Here is an 18,895-nt window from a genome sequence, read left to right as displayed (position 1 = left end):
GATCTGCAAAAAAGTTATCTACCACAACAAATGCATCTTAAAAGTGAAGAGGAAGGTAAAATTTGTTGTTTTTTTTTATAATGTAGAATGAATCACCGTTGATTGTAGTTTGCTACTTCATTTATTTGAATACGTAACGTTTTGTCAGAATCCTAAAGAATAAATGATATGTAATGTTTGCTATTTTTTATTTTCTGTTTGTTGAAGGTATCTTAAAATTACATAAGAATAAAAGAAAAAAATATTGAAAATATTTTTAATAAGCTTTCTTGTATATTGAATTTGTGATGAACTTCATACTCTATCATTACCTACTTATAATCGTTATAGTTGGTACTCATTGAAACCGATTTAACGAATTTACATTCGGTGGGTCAGTTTTAGCTGAATATAAAAGAAATCCATCATAAAATTTGATCTTATACATAAAAATATCGTTATATATTTTTTTGTCATTATGCTTATATATCAGTATCAAATACATCTAATTATAATAACAAAAAGTACTGGAAATTCAAAATATATTCTGTAATATTTTGCTCTTATAATTGAAACACTCGAAAGTAATTAATAATTTAATTCACATTAATTCAAAAAATAAGTTCGGGTTAGCCGCAAAAAAGAAGGTAATAAATAGTGCATATTTATCTTGTTTAAATAATATAACAGATAAATTGATCAGTCACACTTGAGTATATCAATTGTCGATTTTAATAAAAAAAATATATATAAAGTTACTTATAAAATAGTTTATATAATTATTTAATTTGATATTATTGGAAGCTTATTATTCAGCTGAAAGTTATTGTTTATGATATTATTATTGTTTATAACATTATTTTAAATTAAAATAGATATATTTTGTAGGTAGGTGCCTACTTAAACTAACAATGGTTCCAATATATAAACTACCTATACGGATAGAAGTTATAAAAAATAATGTACTATATATTTCTCTTCTTTACTTAATAATATATCGAATAAGCAACGAAGCAGTGGCGTAAATATACCATCTGAGGCCTGGGGTAAACTCAGAGGCTCAACCCTTCCTTTATCTAAATCATTTGATATGACTATGCTAATATGTATATTTACCAACACTATTGTAATTAATGTGTCTATTTTGGTTTTTACTTGAAAATGCCTTGGTGAAATCTTCATAATTTATTTATATAATTCATGCATGTGTGTCCTTCAGTTAATAGTTCAATTCTTTAATTAATTAAAAAAAAATATTTACTTCTTAAATTGATTAAACACTATTTTTTTTATTTAATAAATGTTAAATTCTTTCTGTGCTTACGACTACTAGAACCAGGTAAACCACTCAGGTTGGGAGCCCATGGCATTTTGCTCGCTTTGCTACCGTCTTATAACGCCACTGCAACGAAGAATAAAAGAATGGCTAAAAATCACTTCTCTCACTAAAAATCACTTTCTCGTAGTTCATCATTATCACTAGAGTGTCTTCTTGTTCTTTCACGTAAAGGTTGTGTCAGTTCAACTTCTACTTCAATATCATTATCAACGATACCATATTCTGACATGCGCCTGCGACGTGCACCGGGTGATTGCTCCAGTTCACTAATTTCTTGGCTACCACACGTTCTTGTTCTTCGTCTGCGCCTTTGTCTATCGTTATGGTCATTTACCTCGGTAAGTTCTAAATCATTAATTACAGGTAAATTACCGTTTCTTTCAGTCTCTTCCAATAAATCGCCACTAGATTTGGTTTTTCTTCGTCCTCGTCTTCGCTTTGTTTTACCTGTTCCGGCTTCACACAGTGAATGATAAGATGCACTCAATTTAGGCATCGTAAGAGCTTCGTCGTACGTGGGAGGTGGGACTAAGTCCCTAGGATCTGGAGTGTTACATAATGCTTCTTGTTCTGCACGTATTCTCTCTTGTCTTAACCTATCCCTAATTTCCTCCGCTTGTCTTTCCCTATCTGCTTGTAATGCTGCTAAACGCCGTTTCATAGAATTTCTGATACAATTTACTATTGCTATACAGGATGCTAAACCTATAATCATAATAATTAAAAACCAAATCAAACTATCTGGATTAGGTCCTTTTTCTGGTGGATTCCATATAAAGTAACATGCTTCCAACCAAGTTTGTCCAATTACATTTGTTGGACTGTTACATATAAGATTATATGAATCTTCTTTGCCGTAAGGTTCTAGAGTCAGAAACTCATAAAAATCATACATATTATCATCTTTACAATCGCATCGCCACATATTGTCGCTTACTTCAAGTCTCTCCAAATACGGATTTGATTGAAAATAAGATCTTTTCCATATGGTTGTAAACCTATTACCGATCAATGATAAACTTGTTAATCGTGGAAGCATAAAAAAAGTATAATTATTTATAAAACTTATTCTGTTAACGTTTAAATTCAAATATTTGAGTGTGTTAGATGAAATACTATCTGGAATGTGCGAAATAACATTATGAGATAAATCTAAATCAACAAGTGATTGTAGGCCTTCTAAAGAATCTTTCCCAATAGAATTAATTTCGCAGGAACTCATATCTAAGTCTGTCAATGATTCTGATTTTAAGTGACCAACGCGTGTAAGGTAATTTCTAGATAGTCTTATATGAGTAAGTGAAGGCATTTCTAGTAAACTATTTTCCGGTACAGTAGCTATTTCATTCCAAGATAAATCCAAAAATTTTAATAAACCAAGACCTCGAAAGGTATTTGTTCTTAGAGATCCAATATTATTGTATGATAAATCTAAATATTCTAACTTTGTGTTATTGACAAATTCATTACTTATTAGATATCTAATCGTGTTATGACTAATTATAGCTTTTTTCAAATTTGGAAATCCTTGTATATTAGGTTTTAGTAAATTACAGTAAGATATATCTAAGTATTTGACAGTATCTGATACTATTTTGGTTGAAGACAATTTCAACCGATAATTGTATGATAACCTTAAATAAATTAATGATGTCAAAGAAGATAAATCAATAGATTCAATTGACATTAGTTGTGTGTTGCTAATAAAGAGTTTCTTTAAAGATTGCGAAACCAAGTTTTGAAGTCTCATTAAAGGGTTTGAATTTAATTGTAGTTCTTGTAAATTAGTAAGTCCACTTAAAAACGATCTTCCGTGTATAGAGTTTATTTCGCAGTTATCCAGAATCAAGATTTCTAAAGATTGGCTTATAAAAAGTTCATGAGTTTGTAAATTGTTCATTGATTTGAATTTATTATGTGATAAATCTAAGGTTTTTAAGACTGGTGTTCCCCGAAGAAGAAAGTTAGGGTTTAGCTTGAACCATTCTTCAAAATTATTACTTGACAAATTAAGTATTTCTATTTTTGTAAGATTATAAAGTGCATCTTCTGACATTTTATTGAGAAGATTTCCGCTTACATCCAAGGAAATTAAATTGTAAACTGCTGCCAGATTGGGGAAGTCGGTTATTTCATTATTTGAAATATTCAGATATTTCACCTGAAAAAGAATTTAATATTAAACTTTAATGAAATCCAATAGAAAACTAACACTGGTAGCGTCTAGTAATATTATTATTATTACTTATTATTATTTAGAGCTATTCTTATTTTAAAGTAACATATTTATTCTTATTGTTAATATTACCTTTCTATCAAGACCCTCAGGAATCTCTGTGAGACCTCTACGTGAACAGTCGACGGATGTTTTATCTTTGCTGCAGTGACAAATACTGCAAACTCTATCCGATGTTCCATCTTCAAAGTCCAACAGTTCCCCTTTTATAATCAGGATATATGAAAGCAGAATACCCGCTGTCACCTTAAAGAGCATCACGTCACCTGTTCATCACTACCTGCAAGTTTTTTATTGTTATTTTCCTTTGAATTATGTGCACAACATTTTCTTCACCAAATTCGATGAGGACTGAGGTGTCTAGAACACCTGCGTTCGTAGCGGTTAATCCATTTTACTTTCACGTCACGTATCAAGACCGAAAAGAAGGGCAGTCCTTGTGTATACACAATATTGTCACAGACTTTTTGTAAGTGTACTTATTGTGGTACCTACAATTATGTACATACAACAATTTTTATCTTTGTTATCAGTTATTGATAAAACAGTAGATTGTGATATGAATTTGGGTCGTATACGTTTACTTACGTACCTGTTATTAAAATCTCGAACCATATTTCGTATTCTTTTGTGTGCTGATATTCTGTGATTACAACTATAGCAACCCTGAAAGCATAAATAATTAAATTTAGATCTATCTATCCTATTTAAGAGCTGTGACTTTGTCAGTGGAGTTCTTGCTCTTAAATTTAGATAAGCATAATAATATAGATACCTATATTTAGAAATAAGTTACCACAATTTTTAAAGAGTTGCAATGAAATTAATAATTTTCATATGAAATATTTTTTTTGTGGTTATGTTATTAGTCGCATAAAATTGTATTAAAAATGTTGTATTTTTTGTTTTATAAGAGAGGGGAATTAATACGATTCTTTAGGTGTTTAGGTATCCATCATGTGGTCGCAGCATAGAATAGGCTACCTCTTTCTTTCCCATGGATGTTGTAAGAGGCGACTAAGGAAACTTAATGATAGAGGAATTGGCAGCAACGTCTTTCTTAAAACATCACTATAAGCCTAGCTACGGTTGCCGACCCGCTTACCAAGCGTGGCAACTACTGACAAAATTCTCCTATATGGAGGAGGCCTATGTTCACCAGTGGACAGTTTATGGTTGATATTTATGACGACATTTCCACTAGATTAAACTGGGCGTGGTCACGAATAAACAGATTTTTTTTAATGGATGATAATGGAATGGTAACCTCGCCTGCGCTATTGGTATACACCGGCGGAGCACCAGTAAGGGATGATAAGTGAAAATGAAAGAGCAGGTCAGTTATCCCATCGTGATTAATACACCTGGAATTCAGCATGATGGTTTCCAGGGGGGACCTCGTGGAGGTTGACATGATGGAGTATATTGTTAGCAACGGAAATAGTAGTTCGCATTACTAACAATCTGATGACAACAATGACAACCTTGGCGATGTAGCAATTTAACACTGTATCATCTCTTAAAGACGATGGGTTTGGTTTCGACTTTATACATATATTTATTTAATTGATTATATCTATTTGTATTAGTCTGGACGTTTTCTTTAATATGGAGTGATATTGAAATTAGAATTCTTTAAATGGAGATTTTTTCTAAAGAAACGTGGATAAAAAAATCTATTTTGAGCCTCCTGTACAAATTTTTTTCTCATTTTTAGATTCATATTCATCGTCATCACCGTATCAGCCGTTAACTGTCCACTGCTGAACACAAGCCTCTTCCATAAGGGTTGGCAGGTAGGTTGGCAACCGCAGTTAGAATTTGATTATGTTTTAAGGTGGACACCACTGTCTATCCTGCGATCATTAAGTTCCCTTAGTCGCCTCTTACAACAATCACAAAAGAATAGGGCGGCCCATTCTACACCGGGACCACACGGCGATTCATATTATTTTGGGAAAATATCTAGTTTTCACTTTGATGAATTTTGATCAACTTTTAAAATTACTATGCCTGCGTGTATATATTTATCCATATGGCCACATCAGTTATGATAAGAAAGTTTTGTGTTAATTGTAATTCCATCGATTGCCAATGGATTTTATTAGCATGGTAATGCAATAATGACAAATATATCGTTGAAGTTCGCTTTGTTTCTTTACTCGAGTTTCAAAAGATAATGCATGAATCATTGCTGGTACAATCAGTGATTACTTATTTTTATTAATTTTATGTCGTATAAATGCACCGGGCATAATAAGTTAGGTATTAAATAAATTATCATATTCCTTCTTTTTCATAACTATCATAAGGCTGATTTCATATATTTTGCTCTTCACTATGGAAATGTAGTAATCAGATTATTATTTGGAATAAAAAAGTTAAAGTTATTTTACCTTTCAAGTTATTCTTATTAATAAATCGCCTATAATTTAATATAATAATCGCCCAAGTTGTCTGTAAGAGATTGCTTTTAGCGATAAGGCCGCCTTTTGTATATGCGCATTCTGTATAAATACTCCTTGTATACATCTCTACTGTGCGCAATAAAGAGTTTATTATTATATTTTATTCAAAGGTTGCATTTTTTATTTCTTTTTATATGCATTTTTGTCACACAGCTGAATTCATGTTTTTTGTAAATCCCGAAAACATTATATATGAATCATGATTGCAAATTTTTCAGATTTTATATCACAACAAAAGACAGCGACTATAATTGTAATAAAAAATATATAAAACCAACACGGGGATATATTCTATCTCATTTAACAAAAATTTTAAACTAGATTTACAATAATTGTTTAAAAATTTACGCAAACCATTTATAGTGGCTATTATTTAGGGATACCTGAACTGGAGTCAAGTGTTCACTTATATTCCATCAACCTAATAATCCATAATAACCACCACAACCAACCTTACATCCTACTACTTAATAAAGGCAGAAGATTTAGTATAGAATTTTGTTTATAATTCCTCCTCTAGCACACTATAATGCGCTTTGTTCTTCTAACCACTTTTTACGACATCTTGGGAATGAAAAAGCGTAGTGATACATTGCTTTACGTTCCTAATCTTATCTATTCGCTCTACTTTGAAAATAATAGCATTAGTGTCTATTGCTTAATAATAATTTTAAGTAAGTACGAGCTATTTGATGATATAAATATTTATTGAATTAATAAAAAAAAAATGTTTTGACGAGCCTGCTTACTTATTTAACTTATTTTAATTCCCAATTACTATAATCGGATTATGAAATAAGAAAGAAATTTAGAAAATATATTTCTTTCTTCTTTATCGTAATGAGTATAGTCTTCTTTGTTTTAACTCATTTTCTTGTCACTTTTTATCTGTTTGATACACAATTAATAGTAAATTTAAGCGTTTTTTTATTAATTTATTGCTGATATCAAATCGATACAATTTACTCTAAATAAATTTTGTTATTGTTTATTAAATATTAAAACAAAGTATTTTGTTTTAACAATTAAGACAAAATTTATCTATTTCGTCATGCTTATTTGGACTCCTGAGATAATATAAAAATTTTCCATGTGTATGAATTAAAACAAAACTTATTGAAAATCGCGTCTTAATTTATCAGTTGAAAAGATACTTGTGGGTAAAGCTATCCAAATTGATACAGTAGATTTTATTTTATACTAAAACTAACGTACATACATACAGACATGCAAAATTTCTAAAAAATATTCTTTTGGTTTCTGTTGCTCTTATTAAAACTCTCATATATATATATTTTTTTTAAATATCTACCATATACAGACATCATCTAGTTACAATTTTATTACATTAGTATCAGTAGATTATATTTTACGATGTATTTATCCTATAAATTGTCATTGAAATTATGAATACATGACTCATCTAGACACCTCTACATGAGGTTGGCGGAGAACGGTTCAGAGAAACTTTATTAAAAAAAAAAAAAACAAAAATTGTAGGAATTCCTTGTGAAGATACCACTGTACGTACAGTATACAAGCACTAGTCTTCTAGTGATTACAGCTATGAGTAATAGCAAACCGATGACAGATAAACGGAAACGATAAAAAACCAGAAGATTAAATTCTCATATAACTATGAGGTTGAATATTTTCATGATTATTATATAATTATAATATTATATATATATACAGAATTATGTTAATTGTAAAATAAAAAATCATCTAAGTAAGATAGATTCTAAAGCAACGCTCTTTATTTCCGACTAAAATTTAAATTTTAGGGAATGAATGACGGCACTCTCTCTAGAATACTCTCTCTAGTACAAAAACAATTTTTAAAAATACTAATAAAGGAACAAAATGCAAAACCAATTTTTTTAAAATGATACAGAACTAAGTTTTATTAAATATGTAGTCTTTAGATTTTAGTTAAATTAGAAACCAAACTATGTATTTATTTAATAAATACGGTTTTATTATAAATCTATATTTTTATTTAGACTTTTATTATGTACTTTGTATTAAGGAGACAATTATGTCGATTATCAGGATATATCCTCAAATTTCAAATTTTATATAATATTATTGGATTATTATTGGTTGATCTATTAAGGTGTCAAAAAGCAACAAACTCATGTAAAGTAAAACAAAAAAGTAAGAATTTAATGAAATTGGAAGAAATATGTTTCAAATTTAAAGCAATAAGTACAATGTGTGGGCAGTTAATTATCTGATATCTAATAAAAATATTGCAGACTTACATATTAGCGATTTGTCATATTATATCAGTTTCTAGCTTTTTGTTTATCGCTGCCAAATTTGATAGGTATAAGTCAAGTTTTTAATAGCAAACATTAATTCATTACTTATATAATAAAATAGTTATTAGTCGTAGAAAGTTTTTTTAATGGATGGTAATGGAATAGTAATCTATTAGTGAACGCTAGGCACCGACGAGAGATGACAGGTGAGGATGAAAGCAGACCAGTTAGCCTATCGTGATGGTTTCCAGAAGGAACCGCATAGAGGCAGGGCCGTAGCCAGATCCAAGTTTAAGGTACTGTAAAAGAACTTTTTGGTAGGGCAGAAGCCATAATTAAGTGACTTCGAAAAAGGGAATCTGTCTAATTTACTTGGGGCCTTTTAAGGTGAGGTAGAGCATTGGGTCTTTTAAGGTAGGGTACTGTTCGTCAATGCCCCCCTCCCCCTCAGCTACGGCCATGCGTAGAAGTAAACCAGATAGAATACATTGCTACTAATAGGGTTGAAAATCCCTATTTTAACATGAATAATAAAAGATTAAGAGTTATTTAATATACCTATCGATTGAAACAACTATAATATGAAGTACCGATAAGGGATGCGTAATGTCATAATAACATTGTTCAGTAACAGCTCTATCTACTGATATAATTTCACTCATTTTTCTAAGTTTCTTCTAATTATCATCATTACATGTCGTATCATCATCATCATCATCATATCACCCTTTAACTGACCACTGCTGAACATAAGCCTCTCCGTTGGGGAGTTTTGTCAGTAGTTGCTACGCTTGGCAGACGAATTGACAACCGCAGTTGGAGATGTTTTAAGAAGGAGGCTGCTGCACATCCCTCGCTTTCCCTTAGTCGCGTACGACACCCACGGAAAAAGAAGGGGTGGCCTTTTCTATGCCGGGACTACACAGCAATACATATCGTATATTGTGGAGAAATCCCGAAATATTTATGTTATTCCCTTTGATCCATCTTATTTCTGTTACGATTAAAGTAAATTTCTTTTTGAAAAATCCTGCTTGTTAGATAGACAAATTATTTTGAACACATGGATTATTCAAGTGATATCCTGAATCTGTAGGAAAAATGTGACTAACCTTATCAGACCAGCTATTTTTATCACTTAAGTACAGCAGAAGTAAGAACACTGTTTACGATTACACTTATGTCACATATGATTAATGAGTAGAACAGGTATTTTGTATTGCATTGTTATCATTAATTTCACTGTAATAGAATACTCGTATGCGTGTGGATTCCATTAGATTTTAACACTGAATGGACAAAAGTGTGACGTGTTATCATTGTAGATAGTTGATAAAGAATGGCGAAGATTATAGATATATAAGCTTACTGAGTAATCTGGATTATGTTATATGCGAAAGTCGATTGGTACTGTAAATTAGTTGACATTGTTTTATTATTGTTTTTTTTTTATTTACACTTTTAAATATTTAATTGCAATGCCTATATAAGAAATAACAAAGTTAGATTATTGATATGCAATGACATTTTATTAGATATGTAAATAATTAATATTAGATACCGTAAAATATCTATATCAATACATTTATTTTAATAAAAGATTTAGCAAAAATAATAATAAAAAAATTGATAAGTTTTTACATAAAAGCGCCATCTACCGAGTGTTTCTTTAACAATATATTTACAGACTAGCAACGTGAAGTAGATGTAGGTCATTTAAATGATATTCATATCAAGAAGTATAGATGGCAGTATAATTCATAATTAAATAAAAATATTGATGAGTGCTATCATAAACAAAATATTAATATTTTTTCCATGATTATTGAGCTCTATGTGAAATGTAAAACATTGAATAGAGGAAAATAAGTGTTTTGTTTTAAAAAACATACAGGGTTAGTTATAATGGGCATACCGCGCTAAAAATTAGTTAAATTATTTGTACATGGAACCTGACGAAACTGAACAATTATGAACCTACATAAAAATATGTAATAAATTGATTATGTAATCACGTAGTCTCAATGGTCTGTATGAAAGTTTCAAAAATTATGAACAGATGTAATAAATATAAAAATTTATTAACGTTATAGGTCATTAGTAGTTATTTAGTTATAGGATCTAACCAAATTGGAGTTGGTTCTTTTTTTGATAAAACCTACATTAAATGAAAGTTAATTTTGTATTCTATACAGCAACATAGGGTAGTCTATAAAAAAGTGCTCGCAAGAAAGACTAGTAGATCTAGTGTTTTGGTTTAATGAGAGCAGGCAACCTGGATGTATTGTATTATATTTATGCTCATTTTTCGATTAAACCAACTTTCCTGAAACATCTGCGGGTGCAGATGACAGCGGGATCTTAAGTAATATTTTTTTAATGGCTGATAATGGAATGTTAATCCCGCCTACGGTATACGACGGATAGGTATCAGTGCGAGGGATGATAGGTATAGATGAAATTTAAATTTACCTACTTTAATTTTATTTTTATCACGATGAAATAAAAAAAAATAAAAATTACCATCATTTTGATTTTACTAAAACATTTGATAACAATACTGAAAATTTTAATGATAATTTTATTAAATAACTTAAACACCTATACTTAATTAATTAAAATAAAAATATTTTATGTTATAAATAATAAGTATTTTTATGTTATGAGTTTAAATTACTATTATGTATTTGTATTGTCCGTCTTATAGAGCGTCTATCGAATGTTCTAGGTCTATATTCCGTGAGATCACCAATAGACCGAGAGCGACGATGACTTTGTGTTTCGTTTTCATCTTCATCAACGAAATCGGGTAAGGAATGGAACGAGGCATTCAACCGTGGCATAAGCAGAGCCTCATCGTATGTCGGGGGAAGGTCTTCCTGCAGAGGAATTCGCAAAACCACGGCTTCAGATGACTGACTCGTACCATTGAGATTCAAAACTGTCGTCTCTGGAGTTGGCGTCGAATTCTCTGATCTGTTTATAGCTATCAGTCCCCGGCAAACAAACGAAGTAAGCACAATGCCAATTACAATCCCAACCATCACCGCTATCGCTGTGTAAGACTCGGAGGAGTCATCTGGGTGCCAAGTTCTTATATACGCCTGCCGCCAACTCATTTGTGTTACATTTGAAGGCGAATAACAAATAAGAGATGCTACATCTTTAGTTTTCGGTGGTTGCTTAGTCAAAAATTCATAAGTGAGTAGCAAATTGACGCTAAAACCTTCGCAGCTCCATCGGTTTCCTTTCACTTGGATTTCCCTCAAATATGGATTTGAGGCGAAGTGTGAAGTCGACCATACATCTTTGAAGTCGTTTCCTCTCAAATCTAAAACCGCTAAATGCGGCAATGACGAGAAACTATTATCTGTGAGCGATGTAATGTAGTTGTAACTTAAATCTAATTCTTGCAGCGTATGCGACACAAAATAATCAGGAATATTTTCAATTTGGTTCATAGATAGATCGATGTGCAGTAATGAGTTCATATCGAGTAATGAATTTACACTTAAATTTGTTATTTGACAGTTGCTTAAGTGAAGGCTCGTCAAAGACGACGATTGGAATTTTGGTACAGCGGAAAAGTAATTTCTGGACAAAATGAGCGTGTCCAAGTTTTTGGTTTCCGCAAATGTATTCGGTGGAAAGTCGTAAATTCTATTTTCAAACAAATTAAGGAAGTACAAGTGAGGAAATTCGCTGAAAGCGCCATCGTCGATTTTATTGATTTTGTTTTTAGATAAGTCTAATATTGTGATCATATAGGTCTGCCTGGTTACCACCCAAACTTCGTAATTATTATTTGATAAATTTAAAGTCTTCAGGTCTTTTAAATTTGGCATATATGCCGGCAACGGACTGTTCAAGTGATTTCCAGATAAGTCCAAGTATTCTATTTTAGAAAAATGTTCGAGTTCGGCTGGAAATGTTGCGAAGTTGTTATTTGACAGATCGAGGACTTGTGCCTGAAAAAATCAGAAACGATATATTATTATAAATAAAAAAAAAAAACAATATTCCACAAGAAAACCAAAGAAATTTCTGTCTTGAAGAAATTATTATGGATGTGACATGATAGTATTTCCTATAGATTATAAGAAGAGTCGTAAAAAGCAGTATAGAATTAACTGGGATATTTTTTAACATACACATATAACAAGTTTATCATAAAACATTTTTTAAAAGAAGCTTTTGTATGACTACCATACATTCTCATCATCAGACCAATTCAATGGTACCATAATATATTGTATTGTCACCAAACATATATATTCTAAGTAAATTTCAGCACAATCGGACGCCAGCAAGTGGATAAAAAATAAATTGTGAATTTTTAATAACAAAAATAATTTTAACTTATACAAATAATAGTTTATCAACTTCAATGTTATCTGAATATAAAATTTGAAACTTCTCAGACTATAATATCAGCTATGTATTTTGTATTCATAATCAATATAAAAATAATTATTATTCTAGTGACGTATTCTATGTATTAAACTAAGAAATATATTTTCTATATTCCATAGATAGTCCAGTTAAATTTAACATTACCTTATCGAGGTATTATAGACGTATATATATATATATATATATATATATATATATATATATATATATGTGTCATATTACCTTATACATTATTAGTTTTAAACATTTTCTAATTTCTTAATTTGAAAATGACAAGATTGAGGACTGAATATCGCTGTTTTCAAATTAAGAAATAAAACAAAATATATAATATACTTACATTATAATTCAAGTCAGAGGGCAATTCAGTTAGTTCAGCATCAGAGCAGTCAATATGTAGAAGGCCATTAAGTACATAAGAAAGGCATGGCATCTCCTGAAGATCATAATTTCGCAACACACCGGATTCTACTGCCAATGGTATCATCCATATCCATAGCGTTAATAGAATTACATCTGCAAACAAAAACAATTTTTTTTTAGTGTCTACAGATCTCTAATGCCAATTCTTTGTGTAATTTAACAAACAAGTTATTGGAAATTAGTAACTGTAACTTATAGACATGAACAGTATAATGGAGATTGTAGAAGACACTGCGACTCATATATTTTTTTTTTATTAAATGGTAACCCCACCTGCGCTATCGGTATAAGCTAGCGGGGCACCAGTGAGTATAAATGACGATAAAAGCAGGTCAGTTAGCTAATCGTGACGAATTCCAATAGAATTAACCACGATGGTTTCTAGGGGGAACCGCGTGGAGATCGACCTGATATTGCTAGCAATGGGTCAGTTAGACCCCATTACTAACAATCCCTTTTCTCCCTTGCGACTCACATGGTATCTCTCTGATGACTAGTTTGTTTCAATACAATTTAATGAAAATGTAAACAATCGAATTACTGACCCAACTATAAGACTGTTTGCTGATGTCCAATAGCATCGATCAATTCATAGAATATTTCGACTTGTTATCATATTTGTTTAAGTGTGTTTCTATGATAATTTCAATCAAACTTGATTACCTTTTCATATTTTTTTTTGAATTTTTTACCTCTGTACTTATGTTCTGATCACTTCGTAGTGAGGGTTGTCATTTTACTACCTGGTAATCTAGTTGCACAAGTTAAGCTGCTGTGTTAATATACGATCCAGCAACTACAATCCTAAATTATATTATTAATTTCTCCTCTTTACCTTGCTCTTTGTAATTAATTAATAAAATATTAACATATAATTAATTGAATGTATTTATTGGAACCATAAAAATTACAAAAGTAGGGTAGTGTACGATAACAGCCATATTAGTTAAAAATAACTGTGTCGTGACTGAAATATGTATGTAATCTGTATCATTTTTTGAGAGAAACAAAGAGTTTAATTCAACAATAAAGATTTAAATAATTTATCCATTTATTTCGTTTTACCTATTTGCCTAAAAACAGACACGTAAAGAGAAAATTACCAAGTCTTACAGATAGGTAATCTGTAATGTGTCAGTGACTTTCCGATTATTTCAAGGACTTTTGTATTCGCAATAACACGGTACTAAATCACTTGTCGCCGTATAGGCCCGGTTTAAAATGGGCCACCCCCTTTCTTTCCCATGGGAGGCTATTAAAATCGTCCCTCTTAATCCCCAAGGTTAACTGTGGTTGCCAACCGGCTTGCCAAGCGTGGCAATTAGTGGTAAAATTTCCGAATAAGAGGAGGTCTTTATTCAGCAGTGGAGAGTAAACGACTGATATTATGATAAAATCACTAATTAGAGTAAATAATAAATTATTTAAAAAAAACATATATACAGTTTTGTCACAAGCTTTGTTGTACAAAATACTAGTTGACCCAGAAAACTTTATTTCTCCTTTATGTCTCCCACTGTCACCTACATAGGCGTTATTAAGGGAAGACGGGATAGCCGTGGATACCCTAGAATTGTTGGGGGGAAAGAGATTGTTAGTAATGGGGTCTAATAGCCCCATTATTAGCAATATACCCTCTCAGATTAACTTCCACGCGGTTTCCCCTGGAAACCATCATGTTTAATTCTTGTCGAATTCATCATGGTGGGCCAACTGACCTGCATTTATTCTCACCTATTATCTTCTATTGGTGCCTCATCGGTGTATACCGATAGCGCAGGCGGGATTACCATTCCATTATCACTTATTAAAAAAAAACCCTAGAATTGTTTGGTTAGTTTTAGCTGTGCATAAAAAATATTTTAGACTGTACCTCTGTTCATTGGCGTTCCAGTCGTGAAGTAATTGTGTGTGTTTTTTTAATAGGTGAAAATGGAAAAGTAAGTAAGTGGCTAATCCTAGAAGAATTAACTATGATGGTTACCAGGGGAAACCGTGTAGAGATCGACCTGATAGGGCATATTGCTTACAATGGGGCTGTATGTGTAATATTATTACTTTCCTTTTCCTCCAAGTAATTGTGTTTGCATGGCAGTGTTTCACTTTAAAGGGAGGAATATGATAAAGAAATTACATGCTAGAGAGGATGCCTTAATCCTCAGGAGTAACGGTTATCACTTTCTATCTGGTGGATAGCCATTTCAAATTGCATAAAAAACATATATATGCGTTTTTATAGGGCTAGCTCCTCCCCTTAAGTGGTGAAATGCGCAAATAATTACTAGAATTCTGGTAAAAATATAATATGCAGTTAGTAGTTTCTTATTTGCAGTACTGTACTTAGTATTTGATTCACCTAATACTTAGATTAGGGGGGAAAGGGATTGTTAGCAATGGAGTTTGACTGCCCCATTGTTAGCAATTTGCCCTATTAGGTCGAACTCCACGTGGTTCCCCTGGAAACCATCGTGAACAATTCTTGTTGAATTTGTCACGATGGGCTAACTGACCTGCTTCATCCTCACCTATCATCCTTCACTGGTGACCCGCCTGTGTATACCGATAGCGCGGGTGGGGTTACCATTCCATTATCACCCATTAAAAAGTACTTAGATTATATACGCAAGAAACATAGAGTGTTAAAAACAGCTCATTATTTAGTCAGCCAAACATCGCATTGGCTGCTTGAATATATGTTATAACACAAATTAACACATTTTTTTTAATAATTACAAAGGGTGGACTTTCAGTTTTGCAAATAATATTGGATTAAAAATTGCTTAGATAAAGTGAATTGTTTTTATTGAAATTATGTACCGTTTTTTATGTACTGATATACATATTATGTATAGAATACATATTATTTAAAAATTAATATACATGCATTAATAAAAATCGCTTTCGATAAATTTGACAACGACAACGAATTCAGATAAAAATCAATGTAATCAGTAAAGATCAGTATCATTATGAATCATTATGATCTGTACAGCTCTATCTTTCAAATAAAGTCGTAAGAATCTTTTCTATTTTTCAATTTAATTTTACAATATTTATTTTACATACACTGAACAACAGATTCTGGTATCACTTTTCACGCATTCATGGATAAATTGTTGTCCTATTTTTGTCTAAGCATTTATATGGAGACAACCCACTCTTTTTTAAACATGGTCTAAGCTTATCCTATGATAGCTCTTTTTTTATTAATAAAATTAAGACAATTTTAACTGTTATTTTTGTATAGAAATGTAAATCTTGCTTTTTTATGTTTCAATTATCTCAGTTTTAGGTGCAAGATAGCCTTTGATACAAAGACTATAAACACTTTCTTCGGTAGTGGCGCTTTTAGACATAATACAATAATACAGTAAAAGGCGTGACTAGTATCTAACAGTGAAATTTAAATTTAGAACGCTAGTAGTTTTAGTAGTCATTACTTACCAAGCTCCATTAGTAATATTTACTGAACATTTTAATAAATCACATTACTAGTTTTATATAGTTTTGGTACACTGTGTGTTATTATTCTTTTTTCAAAATATTATTTTTCACTGCAAAATGATAAATTCACTAACCAGTATATGTATTGACACTTACTTTGGTAATGATGAGATAGTGCCATGACGATAGCATGGTTTCTTTGTAGGATCGCCAACAAATAGTGTATGGGGTGTGCTATTTTTTAAATAATTCGCTACAAGATTTTATTTATTTATTTATTCTTCATATTTTTTATTTAAATATATTTTGTAATGTAGTCACATTACAAAAAAATATTTGGTCCAAAATTCATATCCTCCCGGTCAACATTGGGAAAAACAAGTTTTAATTAATTAAATGATTTGTTTATTGTTTTTTATATTTATGTAGAAAAAAATTCTAGTGGACCAATCTAAAACATCTTTTCAGTAAGAAAAAAATCAAATCGGTTTAAGACGGAATTCTGAGGTAATAAACATAAAAAAAAAACGAATTAAGAACCTATTTTTATAGTCAGTTAAAAGCGAAAAAGAACCAAAGATAAAAGTGAGATTTCACAAAATATTATTGAATATAAAGTATACCTAGTTATACATTTTTCGTAGTACTCTATTATGCTGCAGTTTTTACATTTTAAGACGTAAAAACATATTATTTATTATAAAATAAAAATTATTAGCATCCTTTTATTATTAAAGAGTATTTACTAATGAAATTAAACGTTTTTCCTAAAAAAAGAGATGAACAAAAAAATTTCTTTTTTATGCAACTTAGAATAGCAAACAAGCCACCAAGGCCCACCTGGAAAGTGAAAACCATCGCCTACTATTTCGCCCATGAAACCCTCTCATGCGTTGCCATTCCTGAGGAGTCGGGTGTTATTCCCCTGTACCCTGTAAATACTGCTGCACTGCAATATCCTATCCTTCAAACCGAAACACAGTCATGCAAACACAACTGCTTCACGGTAGAATCACGAATGGGATAGAGGTACCCAAGTAAACGACTTTTGTATTATATATGCGTCCAAATATGAAATTTATATGGAAAGCTCTAGATTATTTTCACAATATTTCAATTTTGAGCTAACATAGCTCTGTCTTAGAAAAAAAATCTGATTTACAGGTAGAATGCTGCTTTAATTTTTTTCAACTTGCAAACTTGTTATAATACGGCTAGTGCCGTGCACTATTTGTTCGTGACACTTTTGGATATTACATTAACTTCTCCATGGTTAAAAAATTACACATCCTGTACATTAACTGTTATCAATATGCTCTTTTATCGCTGATTACGTATCGACTTATCGCCGAACCAAAGAAATACCTAATACAGAACGTGAATACCCGAATACCTTGCTTCAATTCGTGTACAAGTGTTTTATGCTAAACTATATTACTAGTTTCAAGATTAGGATTACAATATACTTTGTATGTTGGTTATTCGTATGGGGTAATCAAATCTATGATTATTAATATCATATGTTGAATAATCTTATATCTATATTAGTATATTATAATGTTACTATGTGTATGATAGTTGTATTAATGAAAGAAAATTATATCCCTTTTTTTAAAGAGTTTCCTTTTGTCGGGATAACTTATTCATGTATTCTCTTCCAACCAGCACTATTCCAGGCTATATCTTTGACTTCCTTATACGACATGATATCTAATGTTTCCTTCGGAAGACCGAGAAGTATCTGTCCCATGTACTTACTTCTCGGTCTTCCGTTTCCTCTTTCATGGCATGTCGTATAAGTTGGTTCAGTGTTTTGCCTCTTCTATTCTCTATTACTTTTATTCCTTTTATTATGTTGTAAATATTTATTTACAGTTCTTTTATATGGATGATAAGGGAATGATGACCCCGTTAGTGCTAATGATATACGCCAGCGGGACACCAGCCAGGAAGATAGTTGATGATGAAAAGGCAGACCAGTTAGCGCATCGTAATGAATACGTTTGGAATACAGCACGACGGTTTCCAGGGAGGACCGCGTAGGGGTCGACCTGATTGTATATATTGGTGGCAGTAAAGCCCTTAAGCTCCATCACTAACAATCCCTTTCTCCCATTTATTTATGATTAATGTGGAACACTCTTCGGCTTGGTAAAATAAGAATATACTTATGGTTGCAGAAAATTTAGAAATGAATAGTTGAAGATGGTTTGATGATGGATGGCGAGTTTTGGATGGTACGTCTAGTGAAGCCCTGCGGTGGATATAGGGCACTCTCTATGCTTAACATTGAAATACAGTAAGCTGATAATGATTATGATATCTAAAT

At 31.4% G+C, this 18,895-nt stretch overlaps 2 protein-coding genes and 1 long non-coding RNA gene across 3 annotated transcripts in view; 1 reads left to right on the top strand and 2 right to left on the bottom strand.

The window, feature by feature from the left end:
- Positions 1 to 242: 242 nt before the first annotated feature.
- On the bottom strand, positions 243 to 16,734 carry LOC113518042 (uncharacterized). Its single transcript, XM_052892970.1, has 7 exons — positions 16,567 to 16,734; positions 13,040 to 13,215; positions 10,956 to 12,254; positions 5,016 to 5,098; positions 4,147 to 4,220; positions 3,627 to 3,826; positions 243 to 3,479 (listed from the first exon to the last, which is right to left on the bottom strand). The coding sequence occupies exons 1-7, from the start codon at positions 16,574 to 16,576 to the stop codon at positions 1,425 to 1,427; spliced, it is 3,897 nt and encodes a 1,298-aa protein (XP_052748930.1). The 5' UTR covers positions 16,577 to 16,734; the 3' UTR covers positions 243 to 1,424.
- LOC128200230 (uncharacterized) lies at positions 3,841 to 9,597 on the bottom strand. The gene is made up of 3 exons (XR_008252627.1): positions 9,399 to 9,597; positions 4,147 to 4,220; positions 3,841 to 4,045 (listed from the first exon to the last, which is right to left on the bottom strand). It is a non-coding gene; the product is annotated as an uncharacterized LOC128200230 (long non-coding RNA).
- A 2,048-nt stretch (positions 16,735 to 18,782) lies between the features above and the next one.
- LOC128200239 (uncharacterized) overlaps positions 18,783 to 18,895 on the top strand; it is a 47,764-nt gene continuing 47,651 nt past the window's right edge. Inside the window, exon 1 of the mRNA XM_052892969.1 lies at positions 18,783 to 18,865. Within this exon, the coding sequence (XP_052748929.1) occupies positions 18,783 to 18,865 (83 nt within the window). The remainder of the gene's footprint in view (positions 18,866 to 18,895) is intronic.

The sequence above is a fragment of the Galleria mellonella genome, unplaced genomic scaffold, assembly GCF_026898425.1.
Source record: "Galleria mellonella isolate WM207_F2 unplaced genomic scaffold, CSIRO_AGI_GalMel_v1 utg171, whole genome shotgun sequence".
NCBI lineage: Eukaryota > Metazoa > Arthropoda > Insecta > Lepidoptera > Pyralidae > Galleria > Galleria mellonella.
This window is presented reverse-complemented; position numbering and strand designations above follow the sequence as displayed.

Bases quoted from the DNA above. Each gene is read 5' to 3' on its own strand.
- LOC113518042 (XM_052892970.1), bottom strand. The intron at 5,099-10,955 runs AACTCATAACAT...ATATGTATAAAG, and splicing joins AAATACATAATAGTAATTTA to TCGAAACCAAACCCATCGTC. The intron at 3,827-4,146 runs GTACGTAAGTAA...GCAGGTAGTGAT, and splicing joins GTTCGAGATTTTAATAACAG to GAACAGGTGACGTGATGCTC.